At 39.6% G+C, this 22,207-nt stretch overlaps 1 protein-coding gene across 3 annotated transcripts; it reads left to right on the top strand.

The window, feature by feature from the left end:
- The first annotated feature begins 113 nt into the window (after positions 1 to 113).
- On the top strand, positions 114 to 21,906 carry tom1l2a (target of myb1 like 2 membrane trafficking protein a). 3 transcript variants are annotated; one of them, XM_085271076.1, is made up of 16 exons: positions 114 to 201; positions 4,570 to 4,654; positions 8,590 to 8,668; positions 9,106 to 9,255; positions 9,727 to 9,861; positions 10,707 to 10,850; positions 11,047 to 11,163; positions 12,078 to 12,211; positions 12,690 to 12,732; positions 13,596 to 13,767; positions 14,257 to 14,371; positions 14,902 to 14,977; positions 15,771 to 15,845; positions 18,584 to 18,643; positions 19,172 to 19,208; positions 19,336 to 21,906. In XM_085271076.1, exons 1-16 carry the CDS (start codon positions 150 to 152, stop codon positions 19,488 to 19,490), a joined length of 1,629 nt encoding a protein of 542 aa, XP_085127202.1. In that variant the 5' UTR covers positions 114 to 149; the 3' UTR covers positions 19,491 to 21,906. The 3 variants fall into 3 exon arrangements, with proteins under 3 accessions (XP_085127202.1, XP_085127203.1, XP_085127204.1); XM_085271077.1 differs by lacking the exon at positions 15,771 to 15,845; XM_085271078.1 differs by lacking the exons at positions 15,771 to 15,845; positions 18,584 to 18,643.
- Positions 21,907 to 22,207: the final 301 nt, after the last annotated feature.

Here is a 22,207-nt window from a genome sequence, read left to right as displayed (position 1 = left end):
TGACTGACATCGATTGTAGCCACACGTGTCCAAAAACCTCTGTACGTGTCCAACTTTTTGAACCAATAGAATTCCTTGGTAGGCGGGACTTGATAGTACTGCCTCTGGGCCGAAGCCTGTCATTCCCGGGCGGATCGTTTGTTGTCAAGATGGAGTTCTTACTTGGAAATCCGTACAGTACTCCCGTGGGCCAGTGTATAGGTACGTTAGACCTGAAATTATTTTTTAAAGGCTTGCTGCTTCCTTCCCCCAACGTACTTTGAATGTGGGCCATCATATATTGTTTACTACTGGGCTCAAAGGTGGAAATAGCGAGCTAACGGGTGTCATCGTAGCAAACGTCATCTGCCTGGAATGGGCTCTCAGCTAATGTTAGCCAGCTAACCCATAACTTAGTCCGGTGTAATCACAAGAAATGCATTAAGTTGAATAACCATGCATATGTGTAGACACTGATTGCAGCTTAAGAAGATCAAATCAGGTTAACTGAAATTGACGCTATTGTATTGACATGACTTAAAGTGTCTTCAAGAGAGACCCAGATAACTTCCATACTTCCTTAGTTTCTGAACAATGGTTGACCAAACTGTGCGGTCAGCCTGGAGGTTTTTTCCCTCCAGTCTCGATACGGTGTGGTGCTTTTTCTCCCCAGGGGGGGCATATACGTGAGCTGCAGCATCCCTTTGGTGTAGTTGCATCAATATTTGCATTTCCCTTTTTGTTTTTCAAAGCAAGCTGAGATTCATAATAGTTGGTACCAAGGCCTGACCATGCCTTTATAACTGACAATGAGCCGGCTACTGACAACAGCTGTTTTATGAAGTATAAAGATAAGAATTTATGTTTACTTGAAGAATGTGAAAGTAGGAGTGTACTGTAGGTGCCGTAGGTACATTGAACTTTACTTTTTTTCGCCGTTTTTGTGAAAAAGAGTTAATGCTTTGGCAAACTACTCCTGCAAAACAGATGTGTGCGAGACTTTTAATTTCTCCCACTGTTTGTTTGTGCTTGCCTTTGACCAAGTGCAACAGCTGCTGTTTTTTTGGTTAAGTGTCAGAATTACTCATGTTTTTACTTTCTGCAGAGCCATGTAGTGCTTTAATCAAGCTCTCGACTGGGCAGAACCAGATGCATTTTTGTTTTTGCATGCAGCATGTCTTGGACCACCATCCCCCCTTCCATCACAGAATTGGCCTTGTCTCCTGCCAGATCTCTCCGGTTGAGCTGCTGCACTGTTTGGGGCTTGACACCCAGCTGTCATTTGCAGCGGTAGTGATCTGTACACCTCAGTGGAGGGGCAAAGTATCATCTTACCAGACACAAAGGGAATGTGAGAGTTCAAGCCTGACAGTGGAGATGTGTGGTAAATCTAATTGCTGTAAGAGCCCGATGCATTACCACAATTTGTGTCCATATTTAATAAAGACAACCAACCTTTGGCAGCTCTTACTATGACCATGGCACATGTATGAGAGGAAATGAATCGAATAATATCAAGACAAACGCATGGGACAAATAGGATATATGTGAGAGTGGAGACAACGAAAGGCAGGAATTAAAGAAGAGTCTTAAAAGTTCACTTTGTAGCCAGAGAAGGACTTTGTGGCTTTGTTGCCAAGTGCATGGCACAGCTTGCCTCTGTTAAAGCCATGTGATCGACTGGTTTCACTTGTGTGGTGTCAGTTCTCAGGGCTGGGGTGGGTGCTTTGACACAACACCGTGAATTAATGCACTTAGCAGGCATTTAACTCCATTAGTAGGCTCATGTTCAGTGTCCTTACAGTGTGTGTCACACGAATAGATCGGAGTTTTAGGGGGGCGTCCCTTCCTTCTGTCCTCTGCTGCCCGTGCTTTGCCCTGCCACAACATGACAATCCACTTGAGGAGATTACATGGGTTATCCCAGAAGAAGTAGCTGGTTAAATCTTTCAAACTCATGCTCTGGATGCTGTAGACTCAGAAGGTGGACTCAGAGGTGTTTTTAAGTGTTATTCATGTTTGAATTCACTGCATGCCTTTTTATTTTTGTAGATAAGTGGGTTTGTTGAAGCTGCCCAGCCTGTGAAAAGTTGATTTGAGAGGGGAGTTAAAGCATGAATAATTCATGGTTTTGAGGCATGTCCAGTGGTTGCATGGCCCCGTGAGACCCCTGGCTCTGGCATGACATCCTGCTAAGGGCCTCTGAGCTTCCTGCAGAGGAACATCTCCTGTCTACACTCAGGACTCATCTAATGACGATCTATGCAGTCAGAACCTGTATCGTATTTTGCTTCAGTAGAAAATCTTTTTTCTTTTTAAAAATTTTGCTCTAAGTCTCTGTGTTTCTATAAAACGGCAGCTTCCACAGACAGGATGGATGGATTTGGAGGGCTGCTGAGGAAGAAGGAGATGGAGCGGGAACAGTGATGAATGCAGAGCCAGTTCATCTTTGTCAGCTTTCACAGTCTGGCTTCCTTATTTCCTCCTTGTAGCCAAAATGCTATTAAATGAAAGGGTGGAGTGTGAAGGCGAGAGCCGGTCATTGGAACTTCTGTTTTTCTGCATGTTGTAATAGTTAAAACTGAGTACACAGCTGGATCACTCACTGTCAGTCAGTGTGGCTTTCCCTCTGAGATCTCGGCTTTCCACTTCCCAACTGACTTCTTGGCTCTTTTCAGTTAATTTACTGGCGTTGGAGGCTTTGGAGGAGCATGTTTTTGGCAAAATTTTATTGCATGTTTGGGTTTACCGTGACAGCTGGAAACTGCAGCGTTGTGAAAATGAAATAGAATGGTAGTCTGGTGATTACGGATCCAAGACTTCATCCAAACCTCTTCTTACAAAGATTACTCTTACGTTTGGCTATATTTATGGCGCTTGCTTGCACACAGTGCTCACATCTCAAAAAGGGAACTTAATAGCTTTTTCATCTGTATTTATAATTGCAAAAACAAACAGTTAAAAGTAGTACTGAGTTAAATCTTGTCACATTTTCCATTGGTCTATTTATTATTTCAGTAATCTATATTTCTACTGATATGAGCCATGAGCTCTGAATGAAAGAATGAGATTGCAGCCTTGAGGTGACTGTAGTAATGATTTAGCATAGGGCTGTTCATTATAACGATATATATGACGATATAAAAACGTCTATCGTTTCATTTTAAGCTGTGTTTGTTTTGTGGTGTTGCAAAATAAACTGTTTACGGCAATATTTTTTCATCGTTTTGATGGTCACTGTAGTGGCTATATTAATTTCTTAAAGTTCTCTATTTCTCTTATATTGAATATAACCACACTACTGATGGACAAGCGCCTGTTTTTATGCGTTGTCGTTAGCAACAACGATGGTAACACCATCGCGTGTCCGCTTGTTTATGTTCCACATAAACCTTTCACAATAAAGCTCAAGATCCTGTTGAGACTTTTCAAAATAAACCGAATCACGTGAAAGAGCAGATTATTTACGGATGAGAAGTAAAAAAGAGCCGCCAGGTGCTAAAAAAATAGACCTTAGACTCAAACGTTAGAACAGGCTTTTCCCCGCAGCACCCTGTGTAATAAATACAAAGAAAACGGCGGCTGTTACAACTTATGTCTAAAAATGTATTGTTTCATGCATCGGTTAAAACACTCGACTCCAGGTACATGACGCGCAGCTGGAAACACTTCCCGCAAGTCGAGCTGCCCGAGATTCACAGAATTTACAGAAAATGTTACATTTTTGTGATTTATATCGTTATTGGGACGATAGAATTCTTATATCGGGATATGAGATTTTGGTCATATCGCACAGCCCTAATTTAGCACTACATGAATGAAATTGAATTGAATGCAAACAAGCGAGGTGGCTGGGGTTAGGTTAAGCAGCATGGTCATTCGGGAGGGGCTCAGGATATGGCCTACTTCCCCTCATTGCAAGAAACCAGTTGAGGTGCTTTGGCAATCTGACTGGGATGCCTTGTGGAGGGTGAGGTCTTTCAAGCATGAGAGGAGGCTCCAATGCAGAACCAGGACATGTTGGAGAAATTATATCTCTCGGCTGGCTTGGAAACCCTCAGACGAACTGGAGGAGGTTTCCCTGGGGGAGGAATGTCTAGACTGCTGCCTTGTGACAGATCCAGATAAGCAATCGAAGATTGATGGATGGACAAGTCTGCGACCACATGCTGGCTTATTTACACAAGTGTGCTTGTGATGTTATGTAAATGAGGGTTGCTTTAATCAGTGTGCTTTAGCTTGAGAACAACTGAGCCTGGCTAAAATGCAGCACCATGGTAACACATGAGACAGCTGGCATTGTGCAAACCATGAATTTTTCTATCAAAAGTAACATTTCGTTGGGTGCAGCCCGAGCGCTGGTTAATGTCCACAACTTATTATTCTGCAATAGTCACATTTTGTGTCGTTGCACAACTGAGTCTGAACTTATTGTATATACTGACGTGTCTCTTGTTATAAGTGGTAACTGATTTTAACTGACATCCTAACAATCATAATTTGTGTCACTCAAACCTTGCCTTTTGCATAGACCGTACACTGCAGTTAGCTTATTAACATAACAGTTGAACTCTTTGTGTTTTCCTCCAGAGAGAGCAACAGATGGAGGCCTACAGAATGAGGACTGGACCCTCAACATGGAGATCTGCGATATCATAAATGAAACTGATGAAGGGTAAGCTCCTTCATTATTATTATTAGGTTATAATTTGCTTTATCAAGTGGGATTAGCAAGGGTATTTAACCCAAAATGACTCAAGTTCCTGCTGTGGTTTGTAATGAAACATTCATTGTTTTATCACACAGTGGCTAACTGAGAGGCTCGAGCAAATAATACACTGCCCACTGTTCTTTGCTGACAGACACTCTACTACACATGGCCTTTTGTTTCTTTAGGTATGACTGACCAACTGTCTTATTGTCTGAATAAATGAATGAGTGAATGAATGAATAGATTCTCATGTCAGCCTCCCACACTGAAAAATACCAAGCCTGCACTTGGTGAACATGTCTCCCAAATTATATAGATTTGCAGCCATAAAACCAGACGATTGGCATTTATTTTATTGAGCTTATACAAATCTTTGTTTATTATTACTAACATGGAAAGCTTTATCTGGGCATGGAGAAATTCTGCGGCTCCGGGTGGTTTGGGAAAATAAATTAGAAATATTTAGGTGAAGTGTATTTTATTTGTGTTTAGTTATTTTTTTAACTTGTAGTTCTAAATTGGAAGATTATTGTGATATTGAAATATAAAATAAAATAATTTTATTATTTTTCATCGCTCAAAATAAGCGTCATACTCGCGGAAGCCGGTGTACCCACCGAAACGCCGTGCATTTATCGAGACTTTCAAACCCAGGTAGGCCAATTATTGATCTTCGGATCCACATTATGTTGGCAGCTGTTCTCCACCATGAACTACCGTATGTTAAAAACAAACACTGCTCACGCCTCACAGATGACAGCTTACAGTCCTGCGTAAAGATGAAAGTGACTTCGTACAGCCCCGATTTGCAGACGCTGTGCGCAGAGGTTCAGGAGCAGAAGTTCCATTGAAAACATACCACGGCAGACCCGCTGCTTTTCAGCATCTCTTTATTGACCACTTTTCACACACAGTTGCTGTACATACAGCTGGCTGTAGCTGTTCAGCTCACAGCCCGACAACACAACAGCAGAAAGAGCACAGACTTTAAGGCGGCGAGGCGTGATTGCGGGTGCCGCTCAGGTGCGTCCGACTCCCATGCAGCGGCGCTGCAGACCACGCCCCGCCACACACATTAACCAGGTAAAATACATATTTAGGCAGAATTTTGCAAATATCTATTTTTCATTTTTTAGCAGCATAGTGCTTTTTTTCCAATTACTTTTTAAAAGTCAGGTCAACGCTCCAAAAGCCCAAAGGCGATATAAGGGTGGCGGCTCACAACAGTTTTTGTTGCTACATGGATGATTTTAGTTAAGCTGAGTGTCTTTCCTTTTTTTTTTATTATATTTTTTTAAGAGTTCAAAATGTGTTAATTACATAAATAAAATAAAATTTTCTCTGTAGCACTTCATGGATTTCATAAGCAACACACTTTAGTTGCTCTGTGGATTCTTTTAAAAAGAAGTTAAAAACTTTGCTGACCCCTGAGTTAGACCTTTGGCCACAAATAAGTAAATCTGAATGACTGTTTTAATCAGAATGCACTAATAATATTGTTATTAATTGGGTTCTACTTTGCATAATATAGTGATTATAACTGCCATGCAGAAAAGCCCATAATATCAGAATTAATTACCACAAAACACTGGCTCGTAGTTAGTGTACAAGGTGTGATCAGAAAGTTCCAGGATTCCTCAAAAAAGCTGAAACCGTACTTACTAACCGCATTGACATTTTTTTGACAAGCTTCCCCTCATGGTTGTCTCTCATTCAGCTAAAGAGAACTCCTTTTCCTTTTCAAGAAACTGGTTTGTTATAATTTGAGGTTTACTACTTCTGCTTTACACTTTTATTTGCTGTGTTCATAAAGGGACACATGGTTAACTCGGTAGCGTACAATTGTCGGGTAGCATTTAAATGAAGTTCAAATGGTACTAAGGAAGGCACTAAGAAAACATATCCCCCACACCATTACACACATTACGGTTGATGCAAGGGAGGATGGATCCACTCTTTCATGTTGTTTATGCCAAATTCTGACCCTACCATCTGAATGTCATAGCAGAAATTGAGGCTCATCAGACCAGGCGGTGTTTTTTCCAGTCCTTTGCTGTCCCAATTTTGCTGAGCCCGTTCTTAGCCAACAGGAGTGGCACCTGGTGTACTCTTCTGCTGCAGAAGCTGATCTGCTTTGAGGTTTGACACGTGTGTTCAGAAATGCTGTTTTACGTACCTTAGTTGTAACGAGGCATTTTTACCCAGAAGACTGAAACTGACTGGATATTTTCTCTGTTTCAGACCATTCTCTGTATTCACTAAAGATGGCTATGTGGGAAAATCGCAGTAGTAATACTCAGATCAGCCTGTCTGTCACCAACAACATTGCCACGTTCAGTGTCGCGTAAATCACCTTTCTTCCCCATTTAGTGGTTAAAAAAAATAATTCAAGGAGGGCATAGAAAATGGTGATGACAGTACTTTTATGAAACAGTTGAAAAGACCATTTTGAAGGGTTTATTGGTCTAATATAAATAGAAAACCTTTTTTGTACTTTTTTTTTTAACAGAACAGTTTGATCACGTCTTATCTCAGGAAAAAGTCTTAACCTGTTACAGACATTGATGCATGATAATCAGACACTTCCATTTTCTGTTAAATAGCTAAATGTATTTTTTGCTTCCCCTTTTACTTTATTTTTTACATTCTTCATGCCTACACACACTCATTGTCTTGACATGCGACACAGGCGCTCTCTGGGTCACGCTTGCAAAACAGAAGGCATGAGAGAGGGAGTTCAGCTTCACAGAACTTATTGTCTTCAAGATGTTTAGCTAGATAGATCGAGTCTCCTTAATTCCAGACTTTGAAATGCAGCACAAACATTTGTGCGACGTTTTAACACATGCTAATGTGTGCATTTAATTATGAAAGTTTGACAGCAGATGGTAAGGACTAAATCAAGATATAGCGAAAATACATGTACAGGAAACAACAGGGAACTGTGGAGAGAATCAGAAATGCAGGGTAGATTATATTCAATAAACTCAGTCATGTGCAGAGGGCTGTCTGGGACCATATATATATATATATATATATATATATATATATATATATATATATATATATATATATATATATATATATATATATATATATATGTGTATGTGTATATATATGTGTGTATATATATATATGTGTATGTGTATATATATGTGTGTATATATATATATATGTGTATGTGTATATATATATATATATATATATATATATATATATATATGTGTATATATATATATATATGTGTATATATATATATATATATATATATATATATATATATATATGTGTATATATATATATATATATGTGTATGTATATATATATATATATATATATATATATGTGTATATATATATATATATGTGTATATATATATATATATGTGTATATATATATATATATGTGTATATATATATATATATGTGTATATATATATATATATGTGTATATATATATATATATATATATGTGTATATATATATATATATATATGTATATATATAAGACAATATGCTTCCCTCCATTTCTCTCTGTTTCAGCTCCTTCACTCTGTAAATGTACTGTAGCTCAGTAGGTAGTCCATAAAAGCGTACCGTCTCATCTGCAATGAAGATGGACAATGTTAGGCCGACAGCCAATCTGAACTCTTCATGCATGGGCTGCTTTTGATCTTGCTGTGGGACAGACTTACAGTATAGTCACACAGAGAGAAAAGAGTGAGACAGATGGTGTGACAGTACTTCTCTGTTTTAGTCAAATAGATATGCTGACGGACTTGAATCGCATCTGTTATTGTGGCACACAGGAGAGTTTATTCCATCAAAGTCGGTGACGTTACGCTCACTATAAGCAGAGGGTACTTTGTGCAGCTGTAACTTTCTGCTGTTCCTGTCTAGGCCAAAAGATGCCATGCGGGCACTGAAGAAGAGACTGAGCGGCAACAAGAACTACAGAGAAGTTATGCTCGCACTAACCGTAAGTTCATACTTCTTCTTGGAACTATATTGCAAAACTAGGAATAAAGTCGCTGAATATATGAGCAAGGCACTGGTAGACAAAAATGACTCACTGGGCCATGCCCATGGTGTTGATGCTTTTCAGTGTGTAGGTTTTTAATGTCACATTAAAGGGAAAACACTACTGATCTTGTGCTCCTGGTCATTTTATTTTGCTCTGTCATCCTCTGCCTTCCACTGCATGGCCTGTGTTTTTCTGCCTCTTCTTTCCATTTGTTTACAGTGGCTATGCCCTTTGAGCTGTCTTTATGTCCTCCCACATCTTTGATAGCTCTGCTAGTTGGAAGGCCCTGTGTGCAGCAAAATACTGACTAAGTCTGCCTTTTCTCTGCTGTTCCCCCCCACACACACAAACTTTTTTAAAGCATCTTTGTTTAATCCTCTCTCTTCCTGTAGGTATTGGAGACATGTGTGAAGAACTGTGGTCACAGGTTTCATGTCCAGGTGGCCAACAGAGATTTTATTGATGGTGTTTTGGTAAAGATCATCTCCCCCAAAGCCAACCCCCCAACGATCGTACAAGACAAAGTGCTGTCTCTTATACAGGTATTGGAGCGCTCTCTGTATTTGCTGTTTTTAAATGATAAAATTCTTTTGCAACATATTTTCTTTTTCTTTTTGCTTTTACCAACACACTCCATTGCAGAATTTTAAATCAGGTGGGCACAACATGCGCCACTTCACACGTGTTGCACAACAGCTTCAGCCTTTTGTGATTTTATCTGGTTACCTGAGGTCACCTCAGCCAACAGATGGTGTTCTCCATTTCTCTTTTTTGCGCTCCCTTAAATATTAATAGGAACGTTTTGAAGGAGATCCTGTGGATAGCCTTCTTGTAGAGATATTTGACTAATTTAAAAAAAAAAAGAAATTCCCTAAGCATTGGAGCAAAATAATGTCCGTACTAGTAATGTTACGTGCTTTCATTCAGTTGTTGTTGTTGTTGTTTTTTTTTAGTTGGTTTTATTAATACCAAGAATTGAGAGCATACTAAATAATTTGTCTGTGTTTTGACAGGCCTGGGCAGATGCCTTCAGGAGTAGTCCTGATCTAACTGGGGTGGTGCATATTTATGAGGAACTGAAAAGGAAAGGTGTTGAGTTCCCAATGGCAGACCTGGATGCACTGTCTCCGATTCACACACCACAGAGGGTAGGGAAGAAATACACAAATACATTCATTCACTTTTTTGGGTACACTTTTTTTAGTGCTGGGTTGTACCAATGTTTGCCTTCAGAGCTGCTTTAATTCTTCATAGCATAAATCCAACAAGGTGCTGGAAACGTTCCTCTTTGTTCATGTGAACATCACAGCATCACACAGTTGCTGCAAATTTGTCAGCTGCACATCCACGATGGGACTCTCCTGTTTCATGTTGTTTATCCCAAATGCTGACCCTACCATCTGAATGTTCCAACAGAAGGGACAACATTTTTCCAATCCTATGTTGTCTAATTTTGGTGAGCCCATTCAAACTGTAGCATCACTGCTCTTCTGTTATTTTAGACCATCAATTTCATGTTTAAATGTACTCTGTGTTCAGAGATGCTTATGGTTATCTGAGTTAGTGTTGCCTTCCTGTCAGATCAAAGCAGTGTGGTCCTTGTCCTCTGACCCCTAACATCTGCGAGGCGTCTATTTTTATCCAGAGAACTGACGCTTGCTGGATATTTTCTCTTTCAGACCATTCTCTGTAAATGCCGGACTTAGTAGATAAGCTGTTTCTGAAATACTCAGACCATCTTGTCTGGTACCAACAACAAGTGTCAAATTCAAGGTCAATTAAATCACTTTTCTTCCCCATTCTGATGCTCGGTTTGAACTTTAGCAGGTCGACCATCCCTTCTTGGATTTAATGTCTGAGTTGAGTTCCTGCCCCTGACCGATCTGTTATTTGTGTTAATAAGCCATTAAACAGGTGCACCTGATAAACTGGCCTAGAGTTTTGCTTTTTGGGGTTTTTGTTTTATTTATTTATGTATTTATTTTTATCATAGGGGACACCAGAGGTAGATCCAGCCATGGTCAAGTACCTTGCCCCAACCTCACCTGATCCCACGACTCCTAAACCTGCCTCACCCGTTCCCCCTGCCACACAGGCCCCTGAAATTCCCAACCCCATCACAGCAACTCCTGAACAGGTGAGGGACACCAACCTTTGTTCAGCTAAATTAATTCACACAGCATTTTTTTTAAAATAATTTTTGAATAAAAAAAGCTTTTTTCAGTGTTTAGTGAGTTTAAAACTTAAGTACAGTTTCAACTTACGCTGCTGTGCCGCTGATACCAAATTAGTCCAAATGTTTTTCATTGACCTTTGATCTTGTGTGCTTTCAGATTGCCCGGCTGCGTAGTGAGCTGGACGTAGTGCGAGGAAACGTCAAAGTCATGTCGGAGATGTTAACTGAGATGGTCCCAGGTCAGGAAGAGGCTTCTGATCTAGAACTGCTTCAGGTTAGATTAATACACTATGAATTTCACTATAATGCATTCAGTAGTTGCCTGTGTTGTGTACAACTTCATTGTAGTTAAAAAGAATAAAAATCCAAACAAAATAAAACCCAACTTGGCATAAATTTAATTCAATTCTTAATGCATATCAGAAGACATTTGCCATTCTGAAGAACAAGTCTTTAAAGATCACAGATTTTTCTGTCACATTCTTTCTTATCAGAAGATTTATTTTAGGCTCCTGTGAATTCTTTTCTTTATATACACCCCCATGCATGATGTGCATTCAGAAAGCCAAATTCTTTCCAACACTGCTTTTAACTGCCAAGTGTTGTAATTTTGTGCAGCCACCAGGGGGTGTTATGGGCTAAGTTTCATGCTAACCTGCCAAGGGCCATTTTTCTGTGGTAAAATTCCTTAAACTGGCAATTAAGCAGGTCAAATCGCAACATTTTCTCATGCAAGCTCATGCAGATTTTAATCTTTGAAGGCCAGAAACCCCTCAGGTATTTGTATCAGCTCCAAGTATCTGGCCCCGGGCTAAAGAGCCTGTGCCAGTGTAATTGTTATGTAGTACCTGACTCACTTTGCTATTTATTTCAGGTAATGTAGAGAAAACTGTAACAGAATTTAGTTTAACAAATATTTTTGACTTGCTTAAAACTAAAAGCCTTTTGTATTATATTTATAGAAAGCTCTCCACCCATTCGTGAGTCATAAATAAGCAGCATAACAGTTTATGTACTGGCAAATGGAGTGGTTTATAGAGGGTTTTTTGAGTCATCAGTAGACAGACAAACACACGCTTGACTGTCTGAGTATGTGTCAGCTTGTCCGTTTCTTTACAGCTCACTTTTTCTCAAATTGATTTATAACTTAATATATTGATCAATCTGTTCATGTGACACTCTGTCAAGGAGCTGAACAGAACATGCCGAGCTATGCAGCAGAGAGTGGTCGAGCTGATTTCGCGCGTCTCTAATGAGGAAGTGACCGAGGAGCTCCTACACGCAAATGATGACCTCAACAACATTTTCCTCCGATACGAGAGGTGAATTCAATCAAACTGCATTAGTGTCACAAAAAGAAATACTTGTTTGTGTATTTTGGTTACTACCTCCATCACTAGTGCTTGTTAGTTTTTGCTTTTCTGGTTTGGCAAGATCTCGAGCACAATTTAAAAGATGACTCTCTAGATATCATTAGACCTAAGCTTATCAGGTTTTCTTGAAAAAGAAAAACCTGCATGACACAGATCGCGATATAACAGGTCAAACGGACTCACTGTACTTCATAAGGTTACATAAGTGGGTCAGATCAGTTAAGATAACTGAATCATTATGAATCGAGATTTGCGATTGTCCAAATATTGCACGGTAAAGCACTGTGCATTGTTTATGTGCTCTGTGGGCTCTTAATGCTAAAACTTTTCTTTCATCGTGTTTGTGTTAAAAGAGCGTTTAAGCTCAGAGAGCATGTGGCAAAGTGTTAATTGTTTTGTTTTTTGTTTTTTTTCATGTTGCTCACAGGTATGAGAGGTACAGGTCAGGTAGAGCTGCACAGAACAATGGGGTGAGTACCATCAACAAAGAGTAGAAACAAAGAACAGAGGCCTACTGGCTGAAATTGCATGTTTTCTTTTTGCACGTATCATTATTCTATTCTTTTTTTCACATTTCACTACATATACCTTTGCCTAACATTATGGATGCTGTGAGAGATGATTCAAACATTATCTGAACTAATAATCCCCCTCAACTGTTTACCATAGCAGCATTCATTTGTAATGCAAGTGGAATGCATTTTAGTGCTTTGTAAAACTGAGCGAGCTGAGCGCTGCCAAACTTCCATTAAAAAGTGCACATTTGCCAGTTTGAGACATTTGCCAATGGACTGGGCCATCTCTCACTACATCCCACATAGCTGTTTGTGTTTGCAGCTTGTTGATCTTTCCGTGTGCTCTGTCTGTTTGTGTTGTGGCTAGCTGATGGAGGCAAGTATAACACCACGACCACATTCAGTCCAAGCCAGTGTGCTGGGATGAACTGAGTGATGACTGTCAAAACGTCTGTTATATGAATCTCGTGTTTAGAGCCTTGTGATGTGTGAACACTGGTTCTACTGTTTGAAACTAGATGTTTTATTTCCTTCCCTCCACCTTTCATGGTGTTCCTTCTCACACATCTGTAATCTCTTGCAGCTGTTTATTCGGCTCCATTATTGCTCCTTTGCATAGCTGCCAATCCATGACTGCTGGTTTAGAGTGTTGTCTGAAATTGTGTAGCATTTCTGCAGCTAGAAGCATTTCTTCTCATTTAAAAAAAAGGAGAAAAAGCAATAATTTAATCTTTTACTTGGTGTCACAAATGCTGCATAGTTGCATTGTTTTATATTTGTAGTTAACGAGTATATTTCACTTGCTCTCCTCTTTTCAGATGTTAACTGAAGCCACAGAGGACAACCTGATAGACCTGGGCCCAGGATCCCCAGCTGTGGTAACACCCAGGATCACATCCAGCCCTCCACCTAGCTCCACTGTTGGAGCCATGGCTTCTCCTGCCCGCAACCCCACTGCAGCATCCCTATCCAGTGCTCTAGCTGGACTTGGTAAGGATAAAACATAATGAAATCTATTTTTTAGGATAATAAAAGGTGCACAAGAAGCACCTTTTTATTGTTGTAAAATTAAAATTTTCCTAATAATCCATTCGAGATCCATACAGACAAAGTAAAAGCATGTTTTTAGAAATTGTTGGAGCTTCCTGTCCTCTCAAATCCCTGCAGACCTTTGCTGGTTCTTACATGACAAAAGTTAAATTTGTAGCTAATTGTTTTTAACTAATTGCAGTAAAATTCACTGAAGTGTTGTGGTTCAACCTTAGAGGGATTACCTCTTATATTTGTGCAGTAATATATGGTAATTACACATTGCCAAACTGGAGTGTTGTAAGTCTGGTCTATAATTAGGACGTCTTAAACTTTGCTGCATTAATTTTAAATTCATTTCTCTGTGCCACTTCTTTCATCCTCTTTCATTTTACTTTAATCTTTGCTCTTCTCCATGTTCTGCTGTCTCCTGCCACCCTCTTGATCCAGATGTAGGCTCAGAAAGCCCGAGCGGCACCCCGTCGTCTCAATCGGCCCAGAACCCGGACGACTTTGACATGTTCGCACAGACCAGGGGGAGCTCTCTGGCTGAACAGCGCAAAAAGTAGGTCTACATTTAATTTAGCTCCCTTAATGTAATTTATTTTGACAAATAGCTCTTTGTAATGTGCTCACTACATTTCTGAAATGCTTGATATCCGGTTATATTTCCTGGAGTGCCTTTTGAATTCCTATCGGGACAGGCTGGATGTTAATCTGGTATTTTCTCCCTGCGGCTAGTTTATTGTGTTACTTTTGGCTACTCACTGTGAATAAATAAGTATGTTTGCCCATTTTTTTTCCACTACCTGAATGTTACTGTGTTTTTTGTTTATGCAAGTTGTGAACAAAGGGGTCCACTGGGGTGTGTTTTAGCTCAAGGGTCTATGCCATGAATCAACAAAATCCCTAGTTTGGACAGAACTGAAGACTTTTGTTGCACTTTATTCTTCTCTTTCTTAAGAAGAAATGTCTTGCTTGTCTTCTCTTTGGACAGAGATGATATTAAAAAAAGCTGTCAGACATCATCTTTGCTCCTAATTCTTTTTATATACAGCTTAATTCTTCTTAATCTGTTTCTGGTTTTGTACACAGTGTAAAATATGAAGACCCTCAGGCTCTGGGTGGCCTGGCCTCTGCTTTGGGTGTTAGACAACAGAATACAGGAGGGGTGAGTACAAATAAGCATGGCTGACGAGCTTTTTTAGCTCTCTGCATGTGATGGCTTGTAACACTGAATACTTTACAGTGACATTTGTCCTGATGAAGTGCTTCTTGAACTTTGACCAAACAGAGGCTTGAGGTTTTCTCATTTTTGAATACCTCAAATATAGTGCTGTTGTCTATAGTGTCTATGCCAGTCATAAGCATATAAATGAGTTTTATGTACAGAAGATGGGAGCAAAGTCTAACTGGGAGTTTTTATACTGTATCTGAACCACTGGTACTTTTTAGCCATTAGTGTCAGCACTTCTCCCAGTTATTAAAAAAACATGCATTTAGGTTTCTCGTTCTTCAAAGCAGATGTCTTTCTTCTTCCTTTAATCTGCTCATCTCTAAAGTCAGTGCTCACAGAAACTCTAAATCACTGACTAGCTTCAAGATTTTTAGTCATTCTCTCTGAGCACACATTGCAGTATATTTGCTTGGCTATCTCTAGGTACACATACACAAAAAGGTGGCACCATTCTTTAGTTGCCTTAGGTGATTTATTCCTTGTTTAGAACGTATACTTCACTGAGTTTTAAATCTCTTCTTTTTTCCTTCTTTATTTTCCTCATTTTCATCTTTATGCAGTGATCCTTTGCCATTTTCTTATGTTGGCCTCATTTATTCCCTCCTCTCTCAGTCGTCTTTTGCACATTTGACTTCTTCTCTGTCTTTCTCTCTCTGCACTTTGTGCTATGCTGTGGTGGTGGGGCCTTTCTTCTTTTGTGTAAGGTGTTATTCTGTTGTTGATTCAGCTGAGGGTTAAAGGGGATGATAACCCAGCAGATCAGGAGCTGCCCATAGACAGCTGGCTTATTACCCAAGGAATGGTGAGGACTCTATCCACAGTGTGTCCTCCTACCCCTCCCTCATGTCCACCTCATGTCAGCCTCCTCCAGCATTGTCCATCATCCTCATGAGCTGCGCTTCATTTTCAGCCTCATCTCACCTTTTTCCCAAATCTTCCCAACAGTCCTACTTCCAAGTGGCTTTTCCTTCTAAGAACATCCATGTCCATGCCTAGTTTAGATATTGTACTGTAGTCTTGGGCAATATGTCATTACAGATATTTAAACTAGGGCTTATTTTGGAATCTGCTTCTTCTGAGTTACACTTACAGTCATGATAAAAAGAAAACACACCCTCTTTCAGCTGGAAGTTTTTACATAACAGGCCATAAAAAAAAAACAACTAGCAAGTCTTAAAATGAGGTAAATACAGCCTCAAGTACAAAACATGGCATATTACACTGTGTCACTTTCCAGGAAATTCACCTCTTGGTCAGACTGTGCAATGCTCAGGGAAATTGCAAAAAACTCACGAGCTACAGGCCTCAGTTAGCATGTTAAATCCATTAGAAAAAGACTGAACAAGTGTGGTTTATAGTATAAAGTGTCTTCTTTCTAAAAAGAACATGCAGCAGCGTGTTTGTAAAACTGCATTTGAATAAACCACAGGACTTCTGCAACAGTGTCCTTTGGACTGATGACACCAAGGTGGAGATATTTGGCTATAATTCAAAGTGCCGAACAGCATATCAACAAAAACGCCTCAAATAAAGTGTCAAGCACAGTGGTGGAGTGGTGAGGATTTGGGCTTGTTTTGCAGCCACAGGATATAAACACCTTGCAGTCACTTTTCTAGAGTCAAATATGAGGACAACAACTAAAAGCTTGGCCCAAATTGTGTCATGCAACTGCACAGTGATCCTAAACACAGCAGCAGATCTACAAAAAATGACTGAAAAAGAATGGCGTGGGCACCCAAGTTTGTGAATTCGGTAACTCAAGAACAAGGTGACGTAGAATTTTCAAACTGATTTTCAGCGACTTTGACCTCAAAGTCAGAGTAAGCTTTCTGAAGGCAATGTAGGATTTTGAAATTGATAGCATCTCCACCAGGAGGCTGAGGGAGGAGTAGCACTGGCGGTTGTTAAATTTAAATTTAAATCAAATTTAATCATTTTAGAAGATGCTAAGAATCAGATGGTTTTTTTTGTTTGTTTTTTATTATAACTTTGTATGTAAAACTGTAAAATTGACAAAGGGGTACTTTCTTTTTACCCTGACTGTAGCTCCCAAATTGGTTGGCATATTAATACAGAATTTCTTTTATCCATACTGCCCACCTCTATTGTACTCTGTTGACCCAAGCGTTAAAGACTATACTCATTACTGGTGCTCACATTAACCCCTCCATGGATGTTAAAATGAGGCTGATGGGTCGCTAGGAACTTTGACCAAGCTCCATCATCATTTAACGGTCACTCACTAAAAAAGCGGAGGAGTAGAGATGCTCCTGCTACACAGCAAAATCCAATCAGCGAATCCAAGTACTCATGAAATATCAGCCAAGCATAAGAGAATTATTAAAAGTGATTGTGGTTTGCTGTGTAGTGGTGAGTATTTTGTCAGTTGTCCTCTAATGGTCTGTGGATCTTAGATATTATACAGTTCACTATTACCTCACATTCTAACACATAAACCAACTAACAGATGAAGCAGTAGATGTAGAAGAAGATGATATGTTGATTTTATAAATGTTCAGCACAATGTTATACACTTTGAAGTTATATCAGTGTTATTGTTGTGAGTCATAATGAGGACAGACTTCTTTTTCTATTTTTTCCTCCCTTTTTTCACACAGCTGCATGCATTTTTTCACTGCCACTCTGCCTTGGCCAATCTTTTGATATGCATAACCTGTGATCTCACAAGGAAACCCCACCAGTGTTTTTCTAGTGTCTGTAAAGGCCTTAGGAAATGGGTTTTGTTCTCTCTAGTTAACTTTGAGACTGGGCGATGGTCTTTAACTTTGTCAAAATAGATGAAATTAATGTTGCAGACTTTAATTTTTAAAGGGTTCAAGTAACTTTTAAAAAATTTACCAGTTACTCCTCAGAGGAGGTTTCTTGAGTCACGGTTAAAGTTCACCTTCGCCTCCTCCTGTAATGCCTCAAACTCCTTAATCACTCTGATTATTTGGTGCTCACACAATCTTGAACACAAATGGACACCATCCAGTCTGACATGGCTTCCATCACCAGTGTCACTACATGCCATGCAGCGATGCTCATGCTCTGTGCGCCCTGTGTTTTTGAGTGTGTGTGTGTGGGTGGGTGTGCAGGGTTCCCGTGCCTCTCGACAGTCCCTGTGCTTTCAGCCTTTTCCAACCAATCAATCTCTTAATCACGTTCAAGTGATTTGCTAATTAACTAATGATGCGGAATAATTAGCACGGCTGTGTGTGACATTAGTCGGCAGCTGTTAAGCCATGTCAGCAGTACAGAGTTAATGAGAACAATACACAGGCCGGCAAGTCCTCTTCTTATACAGAGGAGTGCTCGGCAGCAGGTCGTTGCACATGATAAAACAATAATGGCACAGAATCAAGAGAGGTTGAGTGTCTTTCAAGCATTTTTTTTATTATTATTATTGTTTTTCTTTTTATCTTTTCTCCTGAGCCTCTGGTGATTCTTGTTTTTGTGTGTGTGCGTGTGTTACGTTGTTTTTGTTGTCGTGTGGCTTTGTTGCTACCCCTCGTTGTTGTCCATGGCTTTGCTCCATAGATCCCAGTATCGCAGTCCTCTGTCATGGATGACATAGAGGAGTGGCTCTGTACTGACGTGGTGAGATTTTAATTTTTCTTTTTTTTTTAACCTTGATTAACATTTTTGTTTTTCTAGCCTCTCTTTCTCCCTCTTTTCCACCCTTAAAGCACTTTTCATCCAACCATTTCTTATAACTGCATACATTTGACCTTGGTTTTCTTTTTCCTTAAAATCTTTACCGTAATCATTCACCTTAATCATTTCCAGCAATCACTTACATAACTGTTTGCCATGAGGTGAGACATATGTGGAAACAGTGCTAATGATAATTAACCTAAAGCAGCTGCAATGGTCTTCTTTAACTTGTGCATGTGGTGGTTGTGGTGGTGCTCTAGAAGGTTTCTCATTATGGAAAATGTGGGGAGGATGCATGAGAGACGGATCCTTCATGAGCCACTGGGTTTGGAGTTTGTGGGAACTTTACAGGCAGCTGACTTGTGCCGCTTGTGCTGTCGATTTTACACTCACATTAATTAACTCCGTTCTTGATAGTTTTCTATAGAAATTTGTGTCTTATGTCATGTTTTTTCTTCTTCTTCTTAATAGAAAGGTGATGCTGCTGAAGAAGGGGTAACTAGTGAAGGTATAGTCAGTTGATTCACACCTATGGGTGTGTTCTGTTCGCTCAAATGTGTGTGGGAATGATTGAGAGTCTTAACACTGTGACCCTCAGCTTCCATGTTTCTGACAAATCAATTTGTTTCTTTCAGAATTTGATAAGTTCCTGGAGGAGCGAGCTAAGGCTGCAGACACTCTGCCATCTCCCCCAGGATCTAACCCTGCTAACCTCTCCCACCCCGCCCGTGCCCCGAGTGGCTCCCATAAGAAGACTGAACGGACGGAAGATGCCCTCTTTGCCTTGTAGACTGTTCTCAGAGGACCTCGGTTTCTCTCCAGGGCATCTAAAGGTCTTGGCCCAAAATGACCCCACCCGCCACCCTCCAAAACAATCCTCCTAGTCCCATTTCATTGCTGACTGGCATTGGTGTAGCAACTGATCTCCACCTCCTTGTTGTTATCTTGCCAGAGTGTTGCTCTAACCATTAGAGGTCCAACAAGTTTAATGCACATTACTGCGTTATGTTTTACTGTATATGGATGTATTAATCTGTCAGTGTGGGATGTACTGCTCGCAGCCCCGCATCTCATTCCATAACTCGCCACCAAAGGAGAACAACTTCACTTAACTGACATGTGGTTTAAAAATGTGACACCTGACCGTGAGATTACTGGGAAATTTCTCTGAAGGTCTACTCACAGAGTCAGTATGGAAGCATTTTATTAGGAGTATATTGTGTTATTTTACTACATTTCGGCTAAATGCTTATTTATGCATTAATTGTTTTATTTTTTTGTGTTATATACTGATCGATCAGTGCATTTGTTAAGAGTTGTGGATTTCTAGTTATGCTTAATACTGAGATATTCGTGGCAGGGCAGCGCCTCTTATTACCCAGTTTGCTTAAGGCACTGTAATGAACAGTTTCATGTTAGCAGGCTAATTTTGCAAACTAAGATTATAATATTAGCTAATCTCTTTAAAATGTGTATGCCAGCATTCCTCTAACCAAAGGGAATTAAGAATAATAAAAATCAAAAAATGTACTAGTTAGGATTCACTCTTATCTCGTATCTATTTCAGATAGCTAAGGGGAAGGAAGATGCTCATTGAAAAGCTACAAGAAGTTAATGTAGAAAAGTGCCGCAAACTGCAAACACTTTAAGCCATTCCAAAGAATATTGATGCTTTAATGACAAACTAGTTCTTCATTTTACCAATCGAAAAATAGTGACATTCACACGCTCAAAATAAGTTGCTGGATTGTCAAAATTTTCCTCCCCCCGCCGCGTTAATGTCTGTGCACTTTGAAGCAAAAAAAGAAAAATCTGTATTTTGTCCTTTTGTGTTTACAAGATGCTTACTATTTTTCTAGGGGATGGGAAATGATCTTAAGAATGAGTTCATTTTGCACATAACTTTTCTAACTATGTAATTAGTGCGCTTGTTTGCCTAACAAGTGGATAGATGGACCATTGGACTGTTGGAAATTCCATAAAGATGCAACACAGAAATAAAGATTTAAATGATAATGTCAGCTTAGCACTGGCATCATAATCATCTACAAGACAAGTGTGCTGTGGTAACAGATGCATTCACACAGGCAAATCTTCACATACTCCATAGTATTTAATCAATATACCTCAAAATACAGAAATGGTGGTTTCTGTAAAAAATCTATTGGGTCATAATAATATCAGGATCACTGAAAGTATTATTTTGTTTTCCCCTTCTGTATTTTTATAATTCATGGTTAAAAAAACAACAAAGGGGAAACGAACAACTGATGTTTTTGAGGCCGAGGTTGAACCGTGCGGAAAGCAAGCACGATTTTGCGTTCTTTGATTTCGTGCAGTCAAACACATTACAGTTTATTTCCTGTGCATTTTCAACCTGCTATGATTCATCTGCTCTCATTGGAGCTGCTGCCAAGCATTTCTATGACCGACTGATTTCAGCAGAGTTGCTCTGTCGAGAAAGGTTTTGTCTTTGATCCGAGGCAAAATAGAAAACCCGTCTTATTTGCAGCTCTTTTTCCAGTTCATTTTAACACTGCACTTCAAACAGATTTTCTTTTTCTCCTTTCAGTCCATTTAAGACCAAAAGCCTTGTTAATCAGAGGCAGCCCATTTGCACCTCAGTTGTAAAGCTTCTTGCTAACATAGATGCAAAGGTGACATTAAAAATGTATTTGTGTAATCAATGTATTTTAGATTAAAAAAAATAATAATGATAATGAGCTTTAATTTTCTTTCATGCTGTATGGTTACACTTGGTTTTGAGGGTTTATTATCATTGCCAGATAACAAATATAAAAACATCTACCATGCAAGTTGAACAAGGACGGTTACTAAAACTGTAACAGGAGATTCTTTAAAGGGAACTTTGACAGTTTTCTGTGTTTGTGTGTTCTGTAACTTTGCATCTGTAACAGAGTGTATTGTGTTAACTTGCTCTTATGAAGCTTAAGTCCTGGTTGCAACATGTATTCCTCTAAATTCTGGCTATCTTTAAAGTGGTAACTGAATGTCTTTAATACCCGCGAAGCGGGATATTTAAGCTTGTGTTTCGTGGACATGGAATTGAGGCTTGTTTTCTATCGGTGGGTGCTCCATGTCTCTCTGGCTGTGCTGTCTGCTGCCATTACTAATGGTCAGATTTGTATTTGACCTAATGCACGTATGTAACTGCCCAATAAAACACTAGCAGTGTGTGACCTCTACCTCATAACTGTTTGTGGTTATTTTACACTTAGGGGATCTGTGACTAGTCTCTCTTTTCTCATGTACATGCTGATGCAACCCAGACTCAATCTTGTACTGTACTGGTCATTCATTGTGAAATGAGCCTTTCACCCTCTCACATGTGGTTGTTTATGGGCATTTGCACAACATAGATCCTTAAAAGAATCATTTTTTCCTTCCTTTACCTGAGGACCAAGACTAGCCAACTTTACAAACTCCGGCAAACAAACGGACGAGACTTATTGTTACACACTTGACCACCAACCATGCTGGACTTTA

The sequence above is a fragment of the Mchenga conophoros genome, linkage group LG4 (assembly GCF_057382185.1).
Source record: "Mchenga conophoros isolate Kocher_MC1m ecotype Shallow Benthic linkage group LG4, M_conophoros_male_GT1.1, whole genome shotgun sequence".
Taxonomy (NCBI): Eukaryota; Metazoa; Chordata; class Actinopteri; order Cichliformes; family Cichlidae; genus Mchenga; species Mchenga conophoros.
Note: the sequence above shows the minus strand (reverse complement) of the source record. Positions and strands in the feature narration are given on the sequence as shown.

What these genes read in the sequence shown, in the direction of transcription:
- tom1l2a (XM_085271076.1), top strand. Translation starts at nt 150, where the DNA reads ATGGAGTTCTTACTTGGAAATCCGTACAGTACTCCCGTGGGCCAGTGT. An exon ending in AAGTTATGCTCGCACTAACC is followed by an intron (nt 8,669 to 9,105) that starts GTAAGTTCATAC and finishes CTCTTCCTGTAG; the next exon opens with GTATTGGAGACATGTGTGAA. An exon ending in CGATTCACACACCACAGAGG is followed by an intron (nt 9,862 to 10,706) that starts GTAGGGAAGAAA and finishes TTTTTATCATAG; the next exon opens with GGGACACCAGAGGTAGATCC.